Source organism: Rhinolophus hipposideros, assembly GCF_964194185.1.
Source record: "Rhinolophus hipposideros genome assembly, chromosome: 11".
NCBI classification, from domain to species: domain Eukaryota; kingdom Metazoa; phylum Chordata; class Mammalia; order Chiroptera; family Rhinolophidae; genus Rhinolophus; species Rhinolophus hipposideros.
The window spans coordinates 35,811,383-35,837,772 of NC_138057.1; the positions used below are offsets into that span (position 1 = coordinate 35,811,383).

At 37.1% G+C, this 26,390-nt stretch overlaps 1 protein-coding gene across 5 annotated transcripts in view; it reads left to right on the forward strand.

Moving 5' to 3' along the window:
• Positions 1-26,390, forward strand: part of PIP5K1B (phosphatidylinositol-4-phosphate 5-kinase type 1 beta) — a 283,009-nt gene that overhangs the window by 185,017 nt on the left and 71,602 nt on the right. For all 5 annotated transcript variants that reach the window (XM_081066583.1, XM_081066581.1, XM_081066584.1 and 2 more), the window contains exons 8-12: positions 10,617-10,828; positions 12,171-12,254; positions 12,371-12,419; positions 14,864-14,948; positions 23,846-24,001. In XM_081066583.1, coding sequence (XP_080922709.1) covers positions 10,617-10,828; positions 12,171-12,254; positions 12,371-12,419; positions 14,864-14,948; positions 23,846-24,001 — 586 coding nt within the window. The remainder of the gene's footprint in view (positions 1-10,616; positions 10,829-12,170; positions 12,255-12,370; positions 12,420-14,863; positions 14,949-23,845; positions 24,002-26,390) is intronic.

Here is a 26,390-nt window from a genome sequence, read left to right on the forward strand (position 1 = left end):
CTTTTCAGAAAGGTCACGTACTGCTGGCATCTGAGAGGCTTTGGCTCGTGTGTATGGTTCTTCATCCTGTCAGTATCAGTCAGTGCTTTTTATATGCCCCCCTTCCCCTGTAAGTGAATGTCCCATTGATGTCACCAATGTTCTACCTTCAGAGACATTTTGAGGTTTAGTGTTTTGATCCAGCAATTATAACTCTTCTTTCCTCACTTTTGTCCTTAGAAGTTCTGCACTTCTCTATGGTGAGGTAGAAAATCTCCATGGGACAATTGCTGCCTCCCCAGAGAGTGGAATAGCCGAAACCAATCTGTTATTAATGAATTTATATATTAAATTTCAACCTTTCATTAGAGAAGATACATCTGTATACTTTTCTACATGTATACTTGACAAAAGTATATTTAAATAATATAGAGTCCACTGGACATGTTAGCTGTCCATAGCTATTAGGGATGCAGAGAAGTTAAAACCTAATGTTTATTTAAAATATCCTCATCCAGCCTGAATGTGAGCCTGGCTGGAGTCTGCATCTCGTTAACTTCCCTTCATTTCTCCACATGAAGAACTCATTTGTAAGGTTGCCCGTGTTCGGTCCGCTCCAGCTGTTCCAAAGACAAGCTCTTCTAGATGCCAACTCAACATTTGCTGCATTTTCACCAGTACCTGGTAATCTGTCTTCAGATCATGACTGATGTTCTTTGGAGGTAGAGAGAGACCATCCTGTAATAAATATTCTTCTTTCTGAAACAGCTATCCAACTTTTTTCTAGATTGTTAGCAATTTCAGAAAAAACTGCCAATAACCTAATTTTAAAGGAACAGAGAAAGCAGTTGATCCAGGTTTCAGATTTATTTTCTCTATGCTCAGATGTGCGGGAAAATTGTTTCTTAATTTTCCACAAGTAATTTTGCTCACTGAAATCTACTTCCCCAAACTTACTTACCAATTCATAATATGTCAGTATCGTCTCGTGTAAGCAGTCACCTCTTAATTTAAATAGTCTCCTTACTCAAGGTTGAACTCGCTTGCAGGGTGAGTGTAAATTATCCTTCTTATGACTCCATCTTGTGAGGTAAACACCACTGGAAATGTAGACTCTCCACCACATGTTGGTGACACACAAAGACAGGAATATTTGCTATAGGCTCCTCCACTTATGATATTCTATTTCCCTCTCCAATCATCGCCCTCATGCTAAGTGGGATGTGGCATTGAGCCATCTCTTATACTTTAATTTTGAGAATGTATATATATATTCATTTCTAGTGATAACTTTCACAACCCAAGTTTTCCATCTCTCCTTAAAACTCATCCTGTAGGTAGCTACTTGCTGCTGTTCTTAAATTATAAGTTGTTTAGTGCCAATGGTGACTTTCCCAGACCTAAGATTCTTTCTGCCCTGTGGAAACTTTGATGATCTCAGAACATGGATCGGCTTGATTTCTCGGGCTTCAGACACCACAGTAATCTCATTTGATAAAGCCTACCTCACCTTCCCTCTGAATTAATTATATCTCATTGAACCAATAGTTTTGAATTCTTGTTATGCATAAGGCTCTGTGCAAAGTCCATGGGAGGTACAAAAAATAAATAGAATATTGTCCTTACCTCTAAGAAGCTTCAAGTTTAAAGTTTAAGTTCAAACTATGAAGGCCTTATTTATTATGGGTAAATTCTTCCATTATTATACCTTCCCCCTCTTTGTCCATTAGAGTAAAATGGAGAGGGAGCAGGAGTGCTTACCCAAAGAGGCAGTTCTTCAGAGGAGGGGGACTGTAGTAGACAGTGGTGAGGATTCAGGAATTCCACCTCACTCATTGAAATTGACGTGGAAACTTAAACCGAGAGCAGCCGCTGAGTCTCACTGGATAGCTGGACAACCCCTGGGCTGTCAACCATTAAGCCACAAATCATTCATGGTGAAGCCAACTGGAAGATATATAATTAGAAAAACTTGGCAATTTTATTATAAAATATTACTTTTGAAAGTGTTTGGAAAATAATTTATTAAAACATCTTTATTTGTAGAAACAAAGCGTCTATAAAAAAATCCAAAACTCATCCAGTATACCGTGTTTCCCTGAAAATAAGACCTAGCCGGACCATCAGCTGTAATGCATCTTTTGGAGCAAAAATTAATATAAGACCTGGTATTATATTATATTATACTATATTATATTATACTATATATATTATATATATATAATTTTTATTATACCTGGTATATTATGTTATATTATATTATATTAATTATTATATTATACCTGGTCTTATATTAAAATAAGACAGGGTCTTATGTTAATTTTTGTTCCCAAAGATGCATTAGAGCTGATGGTTGGCTAGTCTTATTTTCGGGGAAACACGGTAGTAGTTGATAAATACACACACACACACACACACACACACACACTCATACACACAAATACCCTCACACTCACACTTACATACAATCTTTGGAAATGATAGATGGCTACTTCTAATGCCTATAAGGTATTCTTCTACTACTTCAAGCTTTCTAAGTGAGCAAAAATAGTGTTGGTACAGCTCAATCCAGCACAGACCAGAGTTCTAGATCACTGTGCTAGACACAGTGAAAAACACATCTTTGCCATAACTAGGCTAGAGATTGAATATTTATTTCAGTCTGCTTTACCAGCCAAACTTGTATGGCTTATCACAGCCTGTTATTTTTTTTCTTTATTAAATTATCAAAGAACACTCTGTGCTTTACTGAAGAAATTAAATTATATTTAAAAGGCAACATTCAGCATTTACTTGACTTGCACATGCAAGTACTTCTGGAGCTATACTCCAAGGGGCCTACTGTGGGAGAAAGGACAGAACCTCGGATTCCTTTTTTCCCCTCAACCAATGTGTCCAGGAATGTCTATTTGCTTAAATTCTCTAGGATACTATTTTGAATCATCTTATATTGTTGAATTAACACAATGTTCTTGCCAATCATTTGCTCTTCATTCAAGGACTATACTAGTCCAGTTTAAAAAAATTACTCAGGGCCCTTGATGCAGCTTCCTGTCAGCTCCACATTTTGTTAACTTGGTTTTTCTTTAGCTCTTCTATCAAAGGATGGTCGGGTGAGATGAGTATAGAACATAGCAACTTTTCTGCTTTAACCACTTTAGTAAAGATCCCAATTTATTAATTTTTATTATTTATCTGTGCCATCTCTACCCTGTCCTCAGCAGAGAGTGGTAAGTGAACACTAAACAGGTATATAAATGCATTTCATTTAAGCATTTCAAAGAAGCATATTAAACTTTATTTTTAAAAACTTTAAATATATACAAAATGGACAGAATATTACAGTGAACCCCCATGTAACCTGTACCCAGCTTCAACAATTTTCAACTCACAGCCAATCTTGTTTTGTCCCATTGTCCCCTCCCCATAAAGCTTGAAGCACATCCCAGGTATCACATCATTTTACCCATACATGTTTTAGTAAGAAGCCCTAAAAATTAAGGACTCCTTTACAAAAAAAAAAAAAAAAAAAAAAAAAGGTAATGCCTTTATCATACCTTTACAAAATTAATAATTCTTAATAATCATCAAATACATAGTCATATTCAAATTTCTAATTGTTTGAGAAATGACTTTTTACTTTGGATCAGGATTTAGGACTCACTTATTAAGCCCCTCCCCCATCACTTATTTTTTTCATTGTGAGAATATTCATTGAAGAAATTGCTTTTGTTTATCCCATAGTCAATATTTTGCTGATTAAATATCCACGGTTTCTTTTTTCATGCTTCTCTCTGTTGTTTTTCCTGTAGATTGGTTGGTGAACCTAGACGTTTGGTCAAATTTAGGTTTGACTTCCTGTTTGGCGGTGTTTCCTCCAGTCAGCAGGCACATAATGTCAGAATGCCTTTCTGTGATTTTTAGCAGCTGTTGACCACTGACTAAATCCATTAATTAATTAGGGGTTATAAAATGGTGATGTTATCATTTTATCACACATTAGCTAGCATACTCAAAGGATTTCTAAACAAGAGAGTGCCTGGCGCATAGTAATTGAATGGATTAATAAGAATTCCGTGGCATCGGAAATTATTGCATGCCTTTGATAGAAACCTTGCTTGCCTAAGATCCAATTAATAAAGCATCTCTTTTCATCCTAGAATCACCATGTTTCTCTATTTTACATAAAGCATCACTTACAGATTACTTGAGTTGCATTGTCTTTGCACGCTCCATGTCTTTTGGTGCTGGGTACTAATTTTTAAATGCATCTATTTTTTGAAGTCCTTTAGACTTACTTACCTGATGATTCTTCTTTCTTAGTCTTATGCCAACTTACCTTTGCATTCCTTACATATTGGAAAAGCAGAGAAACAGAGGACAGGAAAGCTAAGGAGGCCCTGAGATGAGCTTCAGAACAGAGCCCCCATCTTAGGGCCAGCACCAAGGACCCTTTAACCTCTCGGATGGTTGAGTTCTTGCAGTTGACCCAGGCTGTGATGCACTCTCTTTGCAGAGGCTTTCTAAAAAGACAAGTGATATTTTTACCCAACTCTGAACTCTGCTTAGTTTATAGCAAAACAAGCCTTTTATCTGCCATTTAGTTGTGTGCCTACAAAACAGCAAATTAAAAGTCTCTGTAAATAACAACTTGATTTTTGCCCTTGACACGGTGTGTCTAAATACCTCTGGTGTAGATAGGTTTGAAAACACTGTAGACGATTATCTTCATTTTTCTGACAACGTAGGGCACAGAATCATAATAAATGCTTTCACTGCTGAAGATTTTTCACGAGCATGGTAATCATGAAGCACAAGATAAAGTTCTCATATTTAAGACATAGATGAGCTATATATTCTTGCTGCTGACATTTTGGTATTTACTTGTTTGTTCACATGGAAAACAATATAACAAATATGCATTGCTGCTATGTTCAGAGTGCACAGCAGGGAGCACAAAGTAAAACAAATCTTTGGTGAGGGAGCTCTCTTGTGTGTATGATAGGAAACTTATAAGTACAACCCGAGGTCAAATTTTATTCCATGGAGGGACATTGATAGTGGGCTTTGGTTTTCAGAGAGAAGATGTGTTCCCAACACTTTGTTGAGAGCATCAGTATAATATTTGTGGAAGTAAGAATTGAGATAGGCTTTGAACAACTAGTAAGATTTTAAGAGATAGTAAGACCTGGAAGAAATAACATGGGCAAAAACATCAGGGGTTACATCTTTGGAACACATTTAGGGATCATAAAGGGACTCCAGTTTGACTAGCTTGGAAGGTGTCTCTAGGCAAGTATTAAATAACATAGAGAAGCTGGATGGAGCCGTAGGCGTGCAGACATTCGATGTCAAAAATGAGGCGTTGGCACCAAGCAGTGCTGAGAGACTGAGGGCTTTGAGTAGGAGTGTGATGTGACCTGGTCAAGCAGGGGTGTCAGAAAGGGTGTCTGGACATTTCTAACGCAAATTTAGAAATGTCCAGAGGCCACTGGAAATATGTAGGCCTGGAGCTTAAGAGTGAGTTCGGACTAAAGGTAACATTTTAGGAATTGTCTATAGAGAGATGATAGTTAGAATCTACCTCTAACTGTTCTTAACTCTATCCACTTCTGCCTTGAACTCTCTTTCTGCCACCTCATTCAAGTATTCCATCTCTTACCAGTGCTTTTGAAATACTCCCCAGTCAAAAGTAGGTACTCTTTATGTGGGGTATCTCGCCAGCAGCCTGATTTTCCTCCTAGGCCTTACACTCATCTGTAATTCAGGCTTGTGTAATTTTGAGGACAGTATAGTTAGTTGTCTGTTTTACTTACCTCTGAAGATCCAGCAACTTCCATGTGGCTGGCACAGACTGGGCACTCATCTTTTTTGCCCCCCAAGAAAAGAGTGAATGTCACTGCTGAAAAGTAGAGAAAAAAAAGAGTTGAAGAGAGAACTCTGGTGAGCATCTTTAGGCCACAGAAGGAAAAAAGCAGGAAAGACAAACAGAAAGGCAAAGAATCAAGAAAAGGCAGGACACGGTAGTTGAGGGTGAGTGGAGATTCTAGGGGAGATTCTAGAGGTAGAGGAGTGTCAAAGACAATAAAGAAGCGCTGACACTTATTGGGTGCTTTCTGTATGCTAGTCTGTCCTAAGACTTAACATGGATTACCGCCGTTAGTCTCCTCACTAACTAACTCCGTGAGGGAGGTGTCCCTGCTACCTCAACTTTACAGATGAGTCCTGAGGCCCAAAAAGGTTACATACTTTGCCCAAGGATAAACTAATGGGGGCGCCATGAGTCAAACTAGGCCACCTGGGTCCAGAGCATGGAGTCTTAACCACTGTGAAGCTACTCTGGCTTCTTCTAGCAGTGGGATGGGTAACAGTGTGCAGGTCTAAGGAGCAGGGCAGAAAAGATGGAAAAGAGGCCGGCCACTCTCTATGACCTTTGGCCATGAAGAGAGGACATCAGTGTCCATCATTCTGAGTTAGAACAGCTCCCACATCAGGTCACCAAATCTACAGAAACTATATGTGAATAGGGCATTCCTAATGCATCACTGGCCATGAGGGGGACTGGGGAATATGCTTTTATTTCAGGAACAGATAATTTCCATCATCTCTTCAGGATATTATAACAGCTGCTTTGACATTGACTTTTTTTTTTTTTTTACTGCATTCCATTATTACTATTAACTTAAAATAATCCTTGAGAGAGAAAAAATAACGTCTGGCTTTGACAGTAGAAAACTTTGTGGTATTCCAACTTGCTTTCAGTGTTACATATGTCTGTGAACCATTCCTGCTTTTTTTTTTTTTTTTTTTGAACAACTGAAGAAATAAAGTCTTCCCCAAGGTAGATGGAAAAGCAGCCGTATTTGCATTGCAACCTGTATTTTGCGTAACAGACGCACAGGTACAGAATCCACCAGCAGCAGCCAGGTCAGGCAGACAGTCTGGAACAAAATGTGTGCCTGAGGGACAGCCTCGACGGATTGGTGGCTGTCATGTTGCAGAATATTGCGTCCTCTTAAAGATCACAATGTTAAGATTTTGGCAGATTTACAGATTCCTTTGATTAAGGAAATGAAGGGATATGAATAACAGAACTATTTCGTTCCTAATTGATGCAGACCTGCAATGCACATAACTAAAATCTGTTCCCAGAAATTTCCATTACAGAAGCTTTGGATTTGATTTAAAAATATATGCCTATATGTTTATCTTTTTCTTCCTTAACTTTTTTTAACGGGTGGTGACTTTACCTAACCCCAAAATCTATCCTGGTCAGCTCTTCATACCGTGAGAATAGAATTGATCATTTTTAAGCCTTTTACTCTGAAAGTAGGAGACTGGCGTCCTAAGGACAGTTCAGCACCGTTGAGGAATGCCGATGATCCAATTTAATAGTAGAGAGAAAAATGAATCTCTTTTAAAATTTATCTGTAGCTTTTTCTTAATTCTCTCTTGAAGTTTATTTTATAAAAAAAAAAAAAGAAGTATAAATATTTGACGACTTAAAACATTGGGAGAGCATCAATAGCTACAGCTGGACCCCAGCTTGACTTTGTATCACTTCTAAAATGCGCATGTTCTCTTTGGCCTGTCCTTGGGCAGGAAAACAGATTGCGATTACAACCAGTTCAGGTTAAAGAGTGCATTAAAAATATAAGAAAAGTTATTTTCTAAAGAAAGCTTTTTGACAAGCAGAATTAATTTGTGGATGCTTTGCAGAAGAAAATGAAATAAATACAGTGGCATCTGGAGTGCCTTCTGTCTTTACCTCTTTACTGTACCACTCTGGATGTCTGAGAGGGACCCTCCCCACATCGTCACAGGGTCTGATTACAGTCTGCTTTTGAAGCCAGTTCACTGCTTGGAGGGAACACCCTTGGACCAATAAGTAGTTTGGGCTGTGCAGGGCACAGGGCTGTGGCGTTTGTCCATGAAAAGGACACTGTACCCTTAGATGGATCATGGGGCCATCATTGTATAACCTCTTGACCAGCAGTGCTCTGGTGTCAGCTGACCTTTTCCTGTTGAACATCCAAACGATACTACTGGGAACCCACTAACACAGAACTTCTAAAGGAATCGGGGACGCCAAAAGGGACCTGGTAAGCAGCTAGAAGTGCAGTCTTATTTTTGTTGGCTTTTTACGAATTTTTGTTTTCAGAAGTGAACTCCAGGCGTTACTTCAAGCTGACATCTCTGGTCTCTCGCACTAGTAAGAGCAACGAGTCACCATGACTTATAATTAGGATGATCACTCACAGTTAACTGAGTACTTTTTTTGTACCAGGAATTTTTCTGGGCACTTTACCTGCATTACCATATTTAATTTTCACAAGCACCCCACCTACTAGGTAATATTACTGTCACCATTTATAGAGGAAGAAACTGAGACCCAGGGAGGTGATACAACCGGCCTGAGGTCACAGGGTCCATGCTCTGTATCCTGCATGTCCTTATCCAACAGTCTCTCTAGGAAGGGACGCACTAACACTAATAAACGTGAGCAGACAAAATGGCATTGGTAGGTGGTGATCATTGTACAGGTTTATGGAGCTCTCTGAGTGGGCACGATTCCCAAGCCAGCCTGTCAGTATGGTTGAGAATTACAAAGGCTAAGATCCTTCTACACTTGTTTCTGTCTGAAGTAAGCATCCAGTCTCTGTTAGTGTTTTCTTTCAAGAGACTGGGTCCTTCCTTGGCAACCCCAGTGCAAAGCTGTGCTCTCTCTTCCGTGGCTCTGTGCTACTTTATGGAGGGGCAAGGCACTACTAAATCTCCATGGAGAACCAACCAATGGGTCTGATGCCAAAGCGTTGGGTCAGTGGTGAAGAACTATTCCTATCATGCTTCCTTCCTCCTCCAACAATCTTGGCATCACTGCTCTTGTAGGTTGGGGAAGTTGGTTCCACATTACTGTCGGGCCACCCTGATCTCTTGGGTTAGAAAGTTCCATGGTCTAAACCTCTTAAGTAATAAGCCTCTCCTCTCAGCTCTTACCTGCCTCCTTTCTGAAAGTACTCACCTTAGTATCTGAGAGATGAAGGGTGGACACTCTGGGATAATGGATACGCCTTTGCAGCCCACTTTCAGTTTTCCTCATTGACAGCAAAGATGCATAAGGCCCAGGGATATAACCATACGTTTCCAAGGCCACGTGTGCCATAGTTCACAAAGTTCTGTCAGGTGGTATCCATGAAGTGGCAGCCACAGGTGTTTGACTCCTCAGGCCTGACCCTCTTTGTAGTATCGTAAATGATCAAAAAGCAGTTGGGCTGAGGGAGAATGAGAAGCATAATAAATTCTTGGTATTCAAACCCTGGTTAAACAAGTACCTGTGAACTCTGATCCTGAAAGGCATTTCCTAACTGGGGTAGTGATAGATTATGATACAATTGTTCTGGCACACAGGATTCTCTTACTTTCTGGGCAATTTTGTATAAGAAATGCCAGGCATTAAAAAATCTGTTGTAAGATTGGTGGTTACCAGAGGTGAAGGGGTGTGGGAGGAAGATGAATCGGATAAAGGGATCAAATATTTGGTGATGGAAGGAGACTAGGCTTCAGATGGTGTGCACACAATAGAGTATACAGATGTTGTATTATAATGTTTTACAGCTGAAATTTATATAATGCTGTTAACCCATGTTACCCCCCAATAAATTTAATAAAAAAATAATAAATGAGAAAAATTCTGTTGCAGAGGAGAATCATGTGCAAGCTACTAAGGAAAGAACTTTATCATAGAGGGAATGACCCTGTTTTTAGGCTCTCCTCCTGAACACTCTTTCAGGCTCCTGATGTCCAAGCCCCACCATACTCAGAAGCCATGTTGCCTGCCTCTGATCTTGCCCTTGTCCCCCTCTGCTTTCCTATCAGAGCTTCACTCTTTCTGTCCGGCGGCATTCAATTACTTTTAATTCCTTCTCTTCCCCACTGAATGGATAATTAAGCATTAAGTCCTGTTTTTCATTGAGATCATAATTTTTTAAAAAGACTTGCTAATTTGAAAGACAAGCTTTGGAAGGGAGACCAATGAACTCCAGCAAGATTAAGATTTCAAGAACAGAATTCAAACAGAAACACATTCCTGAGTCTTCATGAAGACTCAGCTGAGTCTTCATGCTGAGGAGGCTACATGTTTGTAGAGACCCCTGGTTTTTGGTTTCTCTGCTCTAGCGCTTGAGTGTGGATGCTGGAGTTGACTGCCTGGGTTCAAATCCTGACAATGCCACTACGAGCTGTGTAGCAATGAGCAAATTACTTTATCTTTCTGTGTCTCGATTTTTTCATCTGTAAAATAGAGACAGTAATAGTCAAGTCAACCACTGGTACCTGCTACATGGAAAGTGTTCAATAAATGCTATTAGTGAAACATTCATGGAGGGTTACGAAAAGATGTGCTTACTTTGGATTTGTATAAAAATATCATCTCAAAGTCCTTGTGATCATCTTTACTGCACATGAGCTACTGATACCGTCAAATGTTTTTACTGTGATGTTTCCTCTGGCTACCCCCGGGGAGGGATGCAGGAGCTGTGTGTCTGTGAGTCTGTATGTCTAGAGTGCAGTGATTCTGTGCAGAGGAGACTTGTGGACCATTCAAGCTGACCAGCCTGCTGGTTCTTTTTCTTACTCAGGTACTGGAAAGCTTCAAGATCATGGACTATAGCCTTTTACTGGGAATCCATATCTTGGACCATTCCCTCAAAGAGAAAGAAGATGACACCCCACAAAACGTGCCTGATGCTAAGCGGCCTGGAATGCAGAAGGTCCTCTATTCAACAGCAATGGAATCCATCCAGGGTCCAGGGAAATCTGGAGACGCAGGCATCACAGAGAACCCTGACACGTAAGTACCGCCACTCAGCCACACGCCCTCTTGGTTGGGGCAGCCCACGTCATTGGGTTATTAAATGCAATCATGTTCCCTTCATGATGGCTCCCTGGGACTAGATTCCTAGCTGGTGCTGAAATGGAGTGAGCCAGCCTTCATTTCTCTTCATCTGTGGATAACTAGATGAATGGCAGGACTTTGAGTTATCATTTTTTTACCCACATGATTTCCTTGTTTCAGTGGCTCCATTTTTTTTAACAATGGCTGAAAATGTTTTTACCCCCATTTACTACATATTCAAAACATCCACCACAGCAGGGGGAATATACTTTGAATGTGAATAAACATGTATTTAAGCAAATACATGATAGGAATTATGTTCGCAATTCAGAGCTTCTTATCTGCGTAAACAACAGGACTGTTGTTTTAGTCCTGTCCTCTGGCAAATGTGGCCTCTCACCTCAGTGTAGTAACTGGAGGATGAGTTTGCATGTATAAAGTACATAGTGACTAAAAGAAACAATTACAACCAAAGAAAATTATTGAACTGGTTGACTGCATCACGTGTGCAGCAGCTGAGCAAGGAGACAGAAAGAAATCATTTTCCTTGGCCATAAGTGTCTGCCTTCCAGGAGTCTTCAACAATGACTAAATCACAGGCATGTTTCACTTTTATAAAGGAAATCTTTACATATTAAACTATTTTTTTTAAATCCTTGCTTGTAAATCCATCTAAATGTCCAATAATTGATTAAAAATATTATTCTCTCTCAGTAGAGTGAAATACCACACACCCATTAAAAAACACATTAGCATTGAATATGAGGAAATGATTGTCACTTAGAAAGTGAAAAATTCAGGTTATAAAACATAATAAATTAATCACTTTTGTGGGTTAATAAACACACACACACACAGGAAAGGTGTACCAAATGTTAATAGTGATTTACTTTGCATCCTATGAATGGATTCTTTATATATTTTTTCTCTGTGCTTTTCTATATTTTATTTTAAAATCTCACAGTAAATATATAAAAGTGTTACATTTTTTAAAAGGAATATTTTTAAATACTTTTTAAATTATTGGTCATGGTTTTAAAATAGGAATAATTTTTTAATTGGGTTCTTTCCACCCAATTCTTCAGAGCTGACTCCTCTATCTTTCTCCTTTGTGGGAAGTACATAGTTCTAGATTCCCAAGAAGACTAACTGATTCCAGAAAAAAAAAATGATGAAGGGAGAGAGAGTTCAGAATTCTTAAAGATTGTCCATTTTTACTTATAGTCTATTTGTTAGCAATTGTTTTTAACATCTATTCTTATATTATAAAATATTTTCTCTTTTGCTCTATCAACAGAATGGGAGGCATTCCAGCTAAAAGCCATAAGGGAGAAAAATTACTTTTATTTATGGGCATTATAGATATTCTGCAATCATATAGGTAAGAAATTTGGGGAAGTAGTGTTTTATTATTTCAAAATAAATTAACAAAAGCTTCTGAAAATTCAACTGGGAGTGATTTTACATTCTCATTTTTGTTTTTCTGTTTACGTTTAGGTTAATGAAGAAGTTAGAACATTCCTGGAAAGCTCTTGTTTATGATGGGGTAAGTGGCTTATCATGTTCCTTATTAAACTATGTTTTTCTGATTTCTCAGAGACTTCAGTGTATGTCTAGGAACCTGTGTCACTAGACCTGAAGAGCAGAGGAAACAGCGTCTTTTTAAACTCAGAACCAGACTAGCAGATAGGTTCAAATGTAACAACAAAGACAACATAAATTTGAATAGCTCTTCAAATAGATGACATCCAGTCTAGTGGCTAGGTAGAAGCCAGGAAAACAAAATGGTGTCTTATTTCCATGTGAAATCTGAAGGGCCCGATTTTGAGATGACCATGAGAAAATGGAGACTCTTTTCGAAGGCAATGGTAAGATCAGTAGGACAGTTGAAGTGAAGTTCTCATAAGACCAAGCTACAGAAGGATGTGAACCTGACTTTGATGGTTGAGAGCCCTGGATCTGAACCCTGTATTCACCACTTTACTAGCCATGTGACCCCGACACATTGCTTGTTATCTCGCCTCTCTTCGCCTGCTTTCCCACCTGTGCAAGGGGCATAGTCATCTTACCTAGTACCTGCCTCATAGGGCTGATGTGAGGATTAAATAAAATAATTCACTTTAAGTTTTCAACACGATACCTTTCACATGGGAAGTGAAAACTTTTAAGTTCTTATGGATTTTTATACACGACTAAGACTAAGAGGATGTCTTTTGGACCCAGAATTGGCATTAACAGAAGAAAATTATCAAGGAGCAGTTTCTCTCTCTCTCTCCTCTCCTCTCCTCTCCTCTCCTCTCCTCTCCTCTCCTCTCCTCTCCTCTCCTCTCCTCTCCTTTCCTCTCCTCTCCCCTCCCTTCCTTCTCCCCCTCCCTCTTCCCCTTTCCCTCTACACACACACACACACACACACACACACACACACACACACGCATACGCATTCCTATCTAAATGTTAGATTTCCATTTCCTGTTGCTGACAGAACATTCACTGGCCTCAGCCTCCCTCGGTTAATAACTTGAAGTGACAGTTCCAGAGAATATATTGGTCAAAGATTCGCTCACACATTTTTTTAAGATGTTAGCACATGCTTTCCTTTGAAAGAGGATAAATCATAGATGCTATGCTTCTCCTTTCTTGGAGAAGAACACCCACTTTCTCAGTTCTGTGGAAGACGGGTAATAACCTTTCGGCATGAAATATCTGTATTTTGTCCAAATGTTAAGGAATGACTTCCATCAGAATGCACTTTTAAACAACATGTTCACAAGTTTGTTTCTAAGAATTAAACTTAGGCTTATTATTCAGATCAACTATTCCTTCTGTTAAAAGGCCAGGGTTAATTTTTTTTTTCCCTTTTGGCTGAGAAAAGTAGAGACTACATAATTCTTTGAATATGGAGGAGAGAGTAAACACACCGTTTCATCCTCCATTGTAAGTTAGCCAAAGAGGGTTCCTCCATCGCATGTCTTTCGTAACATGCTGATTACAGAGTTACTTTATGCTTCATGAACACCCTACTTCACAGAAGAAAAAAACAGAGACACCAAGACACTGTCTTTTCCCAGGATCCCACAGCCTTTTTACATTAGAGCTAACACCTCTGGTCCAATTTATATTTTTTCTTCCAAACCCACTGCAGATACTTTAAAGAATCGAAACTTAATTTTTAGAAGTTTACTTACAGGAATTCACAAAACTGTAATCAAAATGGCGCATTAAATAAGCAAATATACTATTTCTAGAAATGTATATCTTGGATAGTAAATAAATTACTACTGAATAAACATACAGAATTAGCTCCTTCATCCATCTCCCTGAATTTGCAATAAAATGCGTCTTCAGTCCTAAAGACTCCTACCAAGCATGAGAGAATTGCGTTAACAATCTAATGCAGTTCAACTCTATGTAATTAGTAGCTAATTCAATAAAACAGGGGTCATCAGTCAGCCTTGTCTCCTAGGAATCTTCCCAGTGTCTATGTACCTTATTACTGGGAGGTGAAACCAGCACACTTTTTTTTTTTTTTTTGACCTAGATCTCACTCTTACATGAGGGTTGTTTTGTTTATGTCCCCAGTTTTTGTTCCTGACTGAAAGTGTTATCCTGCATTCTGGATGACACTTGAATCACTGTCAGCCTGTATGTAAAAAAACGACTAAAAGCTCCTCATGGCGCACAATAGAATGAGGATCAGCTGTTTTGGTTTATAAACTAGCAGGGGTTTTTTGCTGCCTCTCCCCTGCCCCTCTTCATGCTCTAGTTCATCATGAGTATCTAGAATCTTTGCTTAGATTGAGTCTTCTGCCTCCTCCCCAGCCCAATTCCTGGGCCCCCAGAACACAGGACACTGCTCTTTTCTGGTTCTCAAAGTCCACACCTTCTCGTTAAGGACATTAGCTCAGAGAGAACCAATTGCATAGATCTTTCTTCTAGCTTGAAATGAACTGTCTGAGAGGTAAATCTGTGATACCTGATTTGTCTTTTCAGGACACCGTTTCAGTTCATAGACCAAGCTTTTACGCAGACAGATTTCTAAAGTTTATGAATTCCAGAGTTTTCAAGAAAATTCAAGGTAAGATTCTTATGATTTTTTTTTTCTTTTAGCACTTACATACTGACTTCACTATGTGTGTCTTTACAGGATTTTGATTGGAAGGGTTTGGCCTTATTTATTTCCCAGTAGCAGTTGTTATTTAGTAATTATCATTAAGCATCCCGGTCAAATATTTATTGATGCCATAATCATTAAAGTCCTATTTTGTAGTGGAAAAAATTAGAAGCTGCCTAAATGTTCAACCCTATAATATATTGGTTAAATATATTATAATACAATAAAATTAAAGGAAAACTATGCAACAAATAAAAATGGTGTATTAAAAGTACACTTAATTCTTATAGACATAGACTTATTCACAAATATATACTTATTGGTCTGCATACCTAAATGCACAATAAATTCTAATGGGATATATAAAAATGTTAACAGTGGTTATTCTCATGGAATATTCTCCAGGATAGACTTTATTGTTAGGCCACAAAACAATTCTCAATAAATTTAAAAAGATTGAAATTATACAAAGAATCTTTTATAAATTTATCTTTAATAATAGCTGACATATAATATTATATTCGTTTCAGGTATACAACATAGTGACTCACCATTTATATACCTTATGAAGTGATCACCACCATAAATCTAGTAACCAGCTGCCCCAGTACATAGTTATTGTGGTAATATTGACTATGTTCTCTATGCTGTACATAACTGGAAGTTTGTACTTCTTAATCCCTTTCTCCTTTCTTCCAATAACAATGGAATGAATCGATAATGAGCAAAAACTGGAAAATCACAGATATGTGAAAATTTAACAGCACACTCTTAAATTACCAGTGGAGCAAAGCAGAAAGCACAGGGAAATTAGAAAAAGCTTAGAGATGAGTGGAAACGAAAACACACATACCAAAAATATGGGATGCTGTGAAGGCGGTGCTCGCTTAGAGGGGAATTTATAGCTGGAAATGCCTCCATTAAAAAAGAAGGTTGCGAATCCTTACCCTAACTAAACCATTAGGGAGGAACTAGAAGAAGATCCTCAAACCCAAAGCTAACAATAGTTATTCGGAATCATGGGATTCTGTGGATTTTCTTTTCCTTACATCAATATTTATTAAATTTTCCACAAGGGATATGTATTACTTATGTAGTAAGTTTGTAAACTATGTGAAAAGGAAAAAATAACCCTATTATTACGTAAGTTATTTTTATCATTTAGGTATTCTGTGGTCCAATTTCATAACCCAAAACATGACAATTTGGCCACGCCAAAAAAAACCTGAAAAAGTAGGATGTTCATATTTTATATTTATATGACAGATTTTTTAATAATATTTGTTGGAGTTTATTTCTGTTAGTGAAAGTAAAGGACTTTCCTTTTTTAAGGCTTTAATTTTTTTCCAGCTTTATTGAGATACAATTGACATTGTGTAAGTTTGTGTACAGTGTGATGATTTGATTCACACATACATTGCAAAATGATTATCACAATTAAGTTACTTAACACATCCATCACCTCACATAATTGCAAATTTTGTGTGTGTGATAAAAACATTTAATATCTATTCTCTCATCAACTTTCTACAGTGTTGTTAACTATAGTCCCCATACTGTATATTAGATTCCCAGAATTTATTCATCTTATGACTGAAAGTTGGTACCCTTTGACCACATCTCCTCATTTCACCCATGCATCCCCAGTCCCCAGTAACCCCAGTAACCACTCTTATACTCTCAGTCTCTATGAGTTCAACTTTTTTAGGTTGCACAGGCAAGTCAGATCACACAGCATTTGTCTTTCTCTGTCTGAGCATAATGCCCTCACGGTCCATCCATGTTGTTGCAAATGGCAGGATTTCCTCATTTTTAATGACCAAATAATATTCCATTCTGTGTGTGTGTGTGTGTGTGTATGTGTGTGTGTGTGTGTAGACCATATTCTCTTTATCCATTTATCTGTCAGTAGACACGTAGGTTGTTCCCATGTCTTGGCTATTGTGAATAATGCTGCAATAAATTTGGGAGTGCAGATATCTCTTCAATACAGTGATTTCATTTCCTTTGGCTATATACCCAGAAGTGGCATTGCTGAATCATACGGCAGTTCTATTTTTAATTTTTTGAGGAACCTCCATACTATTTTCCAAAGTGGCTGTACCAGTTTGCATTCCCATCAACAGTGCAAAGTGTTCTCTTTTGTCTACATCCTCGCCAATAACTTGTTTATTCTCGTCTTTGTGATAATAGCCATCCTAGCAGGTGTGAGGTGATACTGCATGGTGTGTTTTTTGTAGTTGTTGTTGTTTTTCATTTTTTTATTAGTTTCAGATATACAAAACAATGTAATAGATATTTATCATTTATATCCCTCACACAATGATAACCCTCTCCCCCCATCTACTACCCCTCTGACATCACCTACAGCCATTACATTACCACTGTATCTATTCCTAATGCTGAACTCCACTTCTTGTAACTACATATATATATTAGAAAATTGTAGTTGACATTCATTATTGTTCAGCTTCAGCTTCAGTGGTTTTGATTTGTATTTCTCTGATGATTAGTGATGTTGAGCAACATTTCGTCTACCTGTTGGCCATTTATATGTCTTTTTTTGAAAAATATCTATTCAGGTCCTTTGCCTATTTTTTAATCAGATTATTTGGTTTTTGCTACTGAATTTTATGAATTCTCTATATATTTTGGATATTACCCCTTATCTAATATATAGTTTGCAAATATTTTCTCCCGTTCTATAAGTTGACTCTTCATCTTGTTGATTATTTCTTCTTCTATGTAGAAGCTTTTTAGTTTGATGTAACTCACTTGTTTGTTTTTGCTTTTTTCGCTTGTATTTTGGTGTCATATAAAATCCAAGACCAATGGCAAGGAGCTTGTTTCTTTTGTGTCCTCTTCTAGAAGTTTCGTGGTTTCAGATACTACATTTAAGTCTTTAATCTATTTTGAGTTAATTTTTGTGAGTGTAAAACCCTTTCAGTGTAAAAATATTGGGAACTCAAAAAAAATTTAGAGAACAATGAAAATTACTTGATATCCCGTAACCCAGAAATATCCACTACTAATTTATTGATGTATGTACTTCCTACCAATCTTTATTTCTGTGCTAGGTGTATTTCTATTAAAATGATAGTATAATGGTGTATGAATTTATGTATATTTCCTCTATTTTTTGCATAATATTGTAACCTCGTTTCCTGTATCACTGTATATTCTATTATACAAAAATGCCATTCAAAATTGCGATACAATATTAAAATTATATGGGTGTGCCATAATCTATTTAACCATTCTTTCATTATTGGACATTGAAATTGTTTCTCCTTTTTCTACTTCTAATATTTTATGAACATCATTTTAAATAAATGTTGTGTCCAAATTTATGTTTAAGATAGATCCCAAGAAGGAATACTAGGGGGTTAAAATGCACGTAATTGCACAGAAATATTATGCCACTATAGACTTCCACAAGAGTCCGCACACTTCTAACCCTTAGCCAAAATTGTTCTCTTTAAATTATAATACTCTGAAAAGAAAAAAAATGTTATCTGGTTGTTTTCTTTTGCATTTCTTAAATACTGGTGACATTCAACCATTATTCATGTTTATTAGCCATTTGTCATTCCCTTGAGAATTGAACTTCGTAATATTTGCCTGTTATAGTAGCTGTTTATTATTTTTCCAAATGATTTATATGAACTCTACATTTTAAAGATATCAACCTTTTTTCAATCTTATTCTAAGAAAAACTTTTGTTTCACATTTGACTATCTCAGTGGTATCTTAAAATTGGTCTCAAATTAAGACCAATTAAATTAAATGCTTTAAGGAAGTTTATTGGTTTTTTTGGTGTGGTCTGGTCTGGTCTGGTCTGGTCCGGTCCGGTCTGCCGAAGAGGGACCATGGGATATTATAGTGTTTATTCAGATTGCATGCCTATGTGAATACCAACTTGTGGTTCAAATTTTCAAGGCAGATTTTCTGCGTCCCTTCACCCTTTGCCAAGTTGGAAAAACGTGACTTTTCTTGTAGCCCCTGGTAGGTTTATGGGGGATGTGGTCCTCAATGTCCCAGCTTTAGTGAGACTCCTCCATGAAATTCCCTATCATGGGAGTTTTTCTTTCTTTTTTTTTCTTTTATAATCAAGATTTTATTGGTTGATTTGAGGATAAGTACTCAGACATTTCAATATGTATACAATTTTTAACATACATACAAAAGCCTAAAAAGTCACATAGTTGTGATTCTTTTCTAAACAATTATTCCAGTGACTTTCCAGCTTAAAATTTGGAAGCTAATTTTGCCTAATAGAATATCAAGTACCAATGTTTTCAAATGTTAATACACTGTTGATATACATCAAAGTCCCATTCATTCTCAATTTAATATTATGTGCACTACATAATCAAATTTTCAGTCTTCCACAGCACATTAACAAAGTTGCTAGGAAAGCTGGACTACTACAACCAAAAATGTTACAGAGTGTACAGAATTCTGACAGGGAAAGCCAAGAGCAAGGACTGATTTTCTTTAGGAAACAATTCTGCCAAAAACACAGGAATAGAAGAATTTAAAATGTTCAAGATATATTAAATGCACACCTGACTCCAAATTACCACTTAGTATGCTTTGTATAATAGGATATAAAAACTACCCCCATCTGTGTAATGTTAAGCTGACACCCAAGACAGTCAAAGCCTTCTATGTTCAATATCCCATTAATTTTCTGGTTGTACCAAAAACTAAACAGCCAGCAAATTATTTGACCTCTTAAAAAAGCATTTACACTTAAAAAATGGGGTGAGGGGAATTCCTTCCTATTTAAAAATGATTCTAGAGCTACTAAAAAGCTTGCATTTATACAATAGTTGATTAAAATGTTCCTCTGGATTGCATAAGAAGGGGAACAGGGACCATTGATAAGACATGATAACATGACATTAATCAGATTTGGCTTCTTTCTCTCTGACCTCATCAGAGGCTGAACTCTCCTCATTTTTGGTTTCACCATTTTTTGCAGGTCAATCTTTAGTCTCTTGGTTAGCCACTGCGGCCTGTTTTCCTTTTGCTCCCCCTTCTTCCACTTGTTGGCACTGTTTTGTTTGCAGATTCATCCTTTCCTGCAGCCTTTTTTGGCTTCCTAGGAACAGGTTTAGCTGACAACATCGCAGACTTCTCCAGGGCTCTTCCTGCTGCCTGAACTGCTAGGACTGGCGGTGGGAGAACCGTGTTTTTGCTTTCTTAGTAGTAGTATATAAATCAGTGGCACAATCAGTGGCATTTTCAACTCCATGAACTAGGACATGTGTTGCCAGTCTACCCAGTTTGTATGTTTTTTAATGTAACAAGTATTTTACGTCTCAAGTAGTCAAATCTATTGACTTTTTCTCATTTTGATTTTTAGTCTATTTTTTATAAAATCTTTATGGAGATAGAATTCACTTAGTATGAAAGTCACTCCTTGAAAGTGTACAATTTTGTGATTCTGAGTATATTCACAAAGCTGTGCAACCACCACCACTATCTAATTTTAGAACATTTTTATTATCCCAAAAAGAAATCCCATACCCATTAGCAGCCACGCTCCATTCTCTCTTTTTCCCAGCCTCTGGCAACAACTAATTTATTTTCTGTCTCTATGGATTTGCCTATTCTGGATATTTTATATAAACGGAATCATATAGTATGTGATCTTTTGTGTTTGGCTGTTTTTACTTCACAAGTTTTCAATGTTTAGCCATCTTGTTGTATTTTTTTATTGCTGAATAGTATTCCATTTTATGAATATACCATCATTAGTTGATGGATATTTGCATTGTTTTCATTTTTGGCTATTATGAATAATGCAGTTTTTCATGTCCAAGGTTTTATATAGGCATATGTTTTCATTTCTCTTGGGGATATAGGAGTAGAATTGCTAGATCAGATGGTAACTCTCCATTTAACATTTTGAGGAAGTGCGAAACTCTTTTCCAAAGCGGCTACATCATTTTGCAATCCCACCATCCACATATAAGAGCTCCGATTTATATACATTCTCCCAATGTATGTTATTGACTGTTTTATTTTAGACACCCTAGTGGATATAAAGTGGTATCTCAATGTGGTTTTGATTTGCATTTCTCTAATGACTAATGATGTTGAATATCTTAATGTGCTTATTGACGATTTATATTTTCCTTAGAGAAATGTCTGTTCAAATCCTTTGCCCATTTTTACTTGAAATACTTGTCTTTTTATTGAGTTTTAAGAATTCTTTACATGTTCTGGACACAAGTTTCTGGTACCATATACACGATTTACAACTATTGATTTAATTTCTAGTACTATATGGTATAAGATAGAGCCCAACTTCATTCTTTTGCACGTAGATATCCAATTGTCCTAGCACAATTTGTTGAAAAGCCTATTCTTTCCCCCATTGAATTATCTTTGTTCCTTTGTTGAAGATCAGTTGTCCACACATGCTAGGATTTATTTCTGGATTCTCAGTTCTATTCCATTGATCTGTATGCCTGTCCTTATATCAGTAAGATACTGTCCTGATTATTTTAATGTTGTATAGTAAGTTTTGAAATCACGAGTGTGAATCCTTCAAAAGTGTGAGTTCTTTTTCAAAATTGTTCTGCTATTTTGTGTCCCTTGGATTTCTCTAAGAATTTTAGAATCAGCTTGTCAATTTCTGCAGAAAAATAAAAGGCAGCTGGTATTTCCATAAAGATGGTGTTGAATGTGTAGATTGATTGCCATCTTAAACAGTATTTAGTCTTCCATTCCATGAATATGGATGTCTTTTTATTTAGGACTTTATTAATTTTTTTAAGAATATTTTATAGTTTTCAGTGTATCAGTCTTGCACTTTCGTTGAGTTTATTCTTAAGTATTTTTTAAGGTTGTTATAACTAGAATTGTTTTCTTACTCATTCATATGTTTACAAAGTACTTCACCATTGAGGAATCAGATAAATGTTCACTGATATTTTTCTTGTACTTTTTATGGATTGGTTCTTGTTTTTCTTTCATTTGTGTGGTATTACTTTGATGTATGAAGCAAGGTAGATCTAACCTTGTTTTTTCCTGAGTAGTTAACCATTGTCCCAGTGCTATTTATTGAACAAAGTCTTTCCTCTTCTAAGCACATTTGAATACTTTATCACTTTTTTTATTGCTTGGATAGTATTGATAATGCTTATAGTCCTGCCACAGTGGAAAAGGTGGTCCCTGTCCACTTCCCCACTTTATTTGAAAATACTATATCGAAAGACAAGAGTTGGGGGTTTATAAAAGTTAGCAGATAAAATATTAAAAGGCAAGAGCCAGTGTCTGGGTGATTACTTCACACCTATAAGGCAAGTGTGAACACAGTTTTGATAGCATGAGAAGTTAAGAAAAATGTGACTTATTTGGTCCAACTTATTTACTATTAAATACAATTTTGATTTGTTTTTAAACATTCAAAATCTCCTCAAAGAAAAAAATCTCTAGTTTTATCTTTTTTTGTTTTACTTTAACCAGAAAATAGAGTGCTAAAGAGCTATGAAATGAACCGCCAATTATACAACTTAAGAAACAAAGAAAGATACCCGGGGTTTCATGCTTTCTAGCTCTGTGAAATTGAACAGGCCATTACGTTTCTACTCTTAGTTTCTGGACCTATAAAAAAAAGCATACCTCCCTCAGTTTTTAGACCTATGACAGGGCTTACCTCCCATGTGGACAATTTGAAATATGGAATGTGAATGTTGACTTCCAAACTCTGAAGCCCTCTACAAAAGTTATTTATGATGGTGATTATATTATGATTATAAGAATGCTCATGGGACACATAAACCTTCCCTTCTCTGTAAGTGGAGAGATCGCCTTCTATTCTGCCCTCATTTGTGTGTCCCAAAGTCCTTCTCCAATTAAGTTTTTGCAAGCTGCCTATGGGCTGGCTCTGTGTAATCTAAACTCTGAGATTCCCAAGACCAAACACAATTACTTTAAAGCATCCTCTGTCAGATTACTCCTAAATGCAAACCTCCAAAGAAGGAGAGACACTGCCAAAAACAAGTTCAAGGGAAAGTATAAACAAGCCTCACTTTCCTCTCCCCCTAACCTCCAAGAAAATTCTCTAACAGTATTAAGCCAAGAGGAATTACTGCAGCAAAGAGTGAATATAAATGGGGATGGTCCAACTGCAGCTGACACAGCACGTACTGACATATCACAAGTAAAGTCACAGCCATCAGTGAGCATGATTGATGGGAACTACATTTGCCTTGGTTCAGGTTCCCAACACACTTCTGAAATAGTAGAATGCTGTTCAGACAAAGATCGGGACTAAATTGTACATCTGACGTCACTGTGACCTAGAAAAACCCAAAGGGCAGGAAATTTCAGAAGAAAGTCACTGAAAGAAAAAAGCAACCAGAAGTAACTTGGCTAAATTGGGCAACATGAGTATAAGATTGGCGTGTTGAGAAATTCCCAGCCCCAAGTTAATAAAACTAGGGTCGTGAGAAATTCCCCTTCTTTTACCATCTGCATTTACCAACCCACCCAACCTCCTCCCGGCAGTAGAGAAGCATTGCTTGAAGGAGGAAAAATAATTCTTCAGCAGCAAAACGTTTGAATTTCAACTCAAATAAGACTTCGTTTCAAAATCTGGAGAGATGTTTCAACTCGAATTTATTCTAAGATATTCTGATTTAAGTCAAGTCATTTTGGACAAACAATATTTCCAAAACACAATTTCCTTTCCCTTTGCTATATATATAAAACACAGCTTCTTGCATTCTACTCAAATAATGATTAAAATGTTTATAAAGGATAAGTAAAATCTTAATAAATAAAACAATAATGTGGTTTTACAAGAAGTATCTTTATTTGTCTCCTTTTTCCTTTGTGTCTAGCTTTGAAGGCCTCTCCTTCTAAAAAAAGGTGCAATTCCATTGCTGCCCTGAAGGCCACCTCACAGGAGATTGTGTCCTCAGTGAGCCAGGAATGGAAGGATGAGAAGCGGGATTTACTGACCGAAGGGCAAAGTTTTAGCAGCCTTGATGAAGAAGGTAAAGAAATGTAACTTGGAAAAAAGTTCTTGTGATTTTCTTTTTACAAGTAATATAAACTCACAGTAGAAAAATTAGAAAATACCTGCTGTGAGAAACAAGACCATTAACTAACTTTTGAAAAGATATTTACAGTATGATACAGTAAATGTAAAATTTTTTAAATGCATGAACAATACAATTTGGGGTTTATGGTAAAAGAAAATTTAGAAGATAGTGAAATAGTCAAATACAGAGATCTATAATCCCATTACCTGAAGGTAACAAATCTGAACATTTTGGTGTTTTGACTACTAGACTTTGTTCTGTGCATGTATATGTTTTATTTCCAAATACACATACACATTATATGCATATATACACATACTTATACATGTGTACAATCACAATTAACGATGAATTATCGATTTATTTAAGTCCTCTTAATGAATTTAATCAAAGTTTGATAATTTTCTCCTTGCATGTCATACATACCTCCCTTTTGTTAGATTTATTCCTCTGCTGGATATATAGGCATAGCTTTATATTTTGTGTCTTTTCAAATAGTATCTTTTTAAGATTTGGGTTTTCTGGCAGTTTGTTGCTACTGCATAGACCTCACATCTTTTTTCCTTTCTTTCTTACTTGCTGGCTAGAACTTCTGGCACAATGAAGAACAGAAGTGGTGATTGTGGCAGCCTTGCCTTGTCCTGATTTTAAAGGGAATGCTTCTAATGTTTCACTATTGAGAGAGAAGTTTGCTCATAATCGGGTTACGGAAGTTCCTGTTTATTCCTAGTTTGCTAAAGGTTTTTATCAAGAATGACTGTTGAATTTTATCAAATACTTTTCTCTCTCCAATGAGTGGATCATTTGGTTTTTCTCTTGTAATCCTGTAAGAGGATGTGACATTTTAGATTTCTTTTTTTATCAGTATAGTATATTCTTTTGAGAATAGCAACATTTCCTGAATTTTTCTTCTACTTCCTGTAGAAGATTAGATCTCTTCTCTGGGTTGTCTTTTCCTCAGAGTCTTTAGAATAGGATGTTATTCTTGTTCCCTTCTGTGGCACTTACCCATATGTGCCATGTTGGGTTTCTTTCTTTTTTCATCTTCCTATAAGCCTACTCTCACCCAGATTTGCTGATTTCAACAAAAGAGCTAATGAATTGCCCTTGCTTCTCAGTCTGAGTTGATGGCTCCACCTTCTGGCAGACATTTACCCTCTTTCTCTAGACATCTCTTCCTTAACCATCTCACATGCCTGGTTTTCTTACAACACACATAAAACTGCAAGGCATCTGCAGTCTGGGAAACAGGATAAGCTTATTTTTAAAGTGTGTTGGTTACTTTCAAATAGTATGTTTAATATGACTTCCAAAGTTAGAGCAGTGAGTCTTGATATTAATCTGGATGATAAATGCACTGCAGAGCATCCAGAAAGCCTGGAAACATGGAAAGTAGGGCACATAGTGTGTTGTTTTTTTTTTAGAGGAACTATTGGACCCCGTGCTTAAATTGAAAGGTGGTTCACCTGACAAGATCTCTGAAAGAAAAACTTATTGAGCATATTCTTTGAAAATGTTAACATGCGATTTTAAAATGTGTTTATCTTGACAATTCTATGTATCTACCAAGTTTGCCCGAAAGTTCATCCTATTTATATTGCTCTATATTTGGGGACTTCCTCTTTCACAATGCACCGTCATCACCCAGTTTCCCTGTCGTTTCTAATCATTTGTTTTCTGCCATTCCCAGTACATCTTGGTTATATTAGTTTTCTATTGCCATGTCACAAATACCAGAAAGTTAGCAGTTTAATATCACCTCCATTTATTAGTGCTCTGTTCTGCATGTCAGAAGACTGACAAGGCTAGCCTGGGTTCTCTGGGTACAGCTTATCAGGGTCTCAAAAACTGGAATCAAGATGTCCGCCAGGCTGAGTTCTCACCTGGAGGTGCTGGAGAAGAATCCTCTTTTGCGTTCATCACATCACCGGTAGAATTCTTGTCCTTGCAGTTGTAGGCCCTAGGTCCCCGTGTCTTTGCTGGCTGACAGCCGAGGGCCCTAGAGATCACCCACATTCCTTACCATGCAGCCCTCTCCATCTTCAAACGGTGAATTTTCAAAAGTCAGTCTCCCTCATTCTTTGAATCTCTGACATCACCATCTCTGACCTCAAGACACATAATTCAAGAGCTCATGTGATTAGGCCAGGCCCACCTGGATAATCCCCTCTGTGACTAACTCAAAGTTAACTGATTAGTAACCTTAATTGTATCTGCAAAATTCTTTTTGCCATGTCAGATAAAATAATCACAGAAGTAATTTCTCATCGTATTCACAGTTCCACCCACACTCAAGGAGAGTAGATTACACTGGTGAATCATCCTAGAGTTCTGCCTGCCA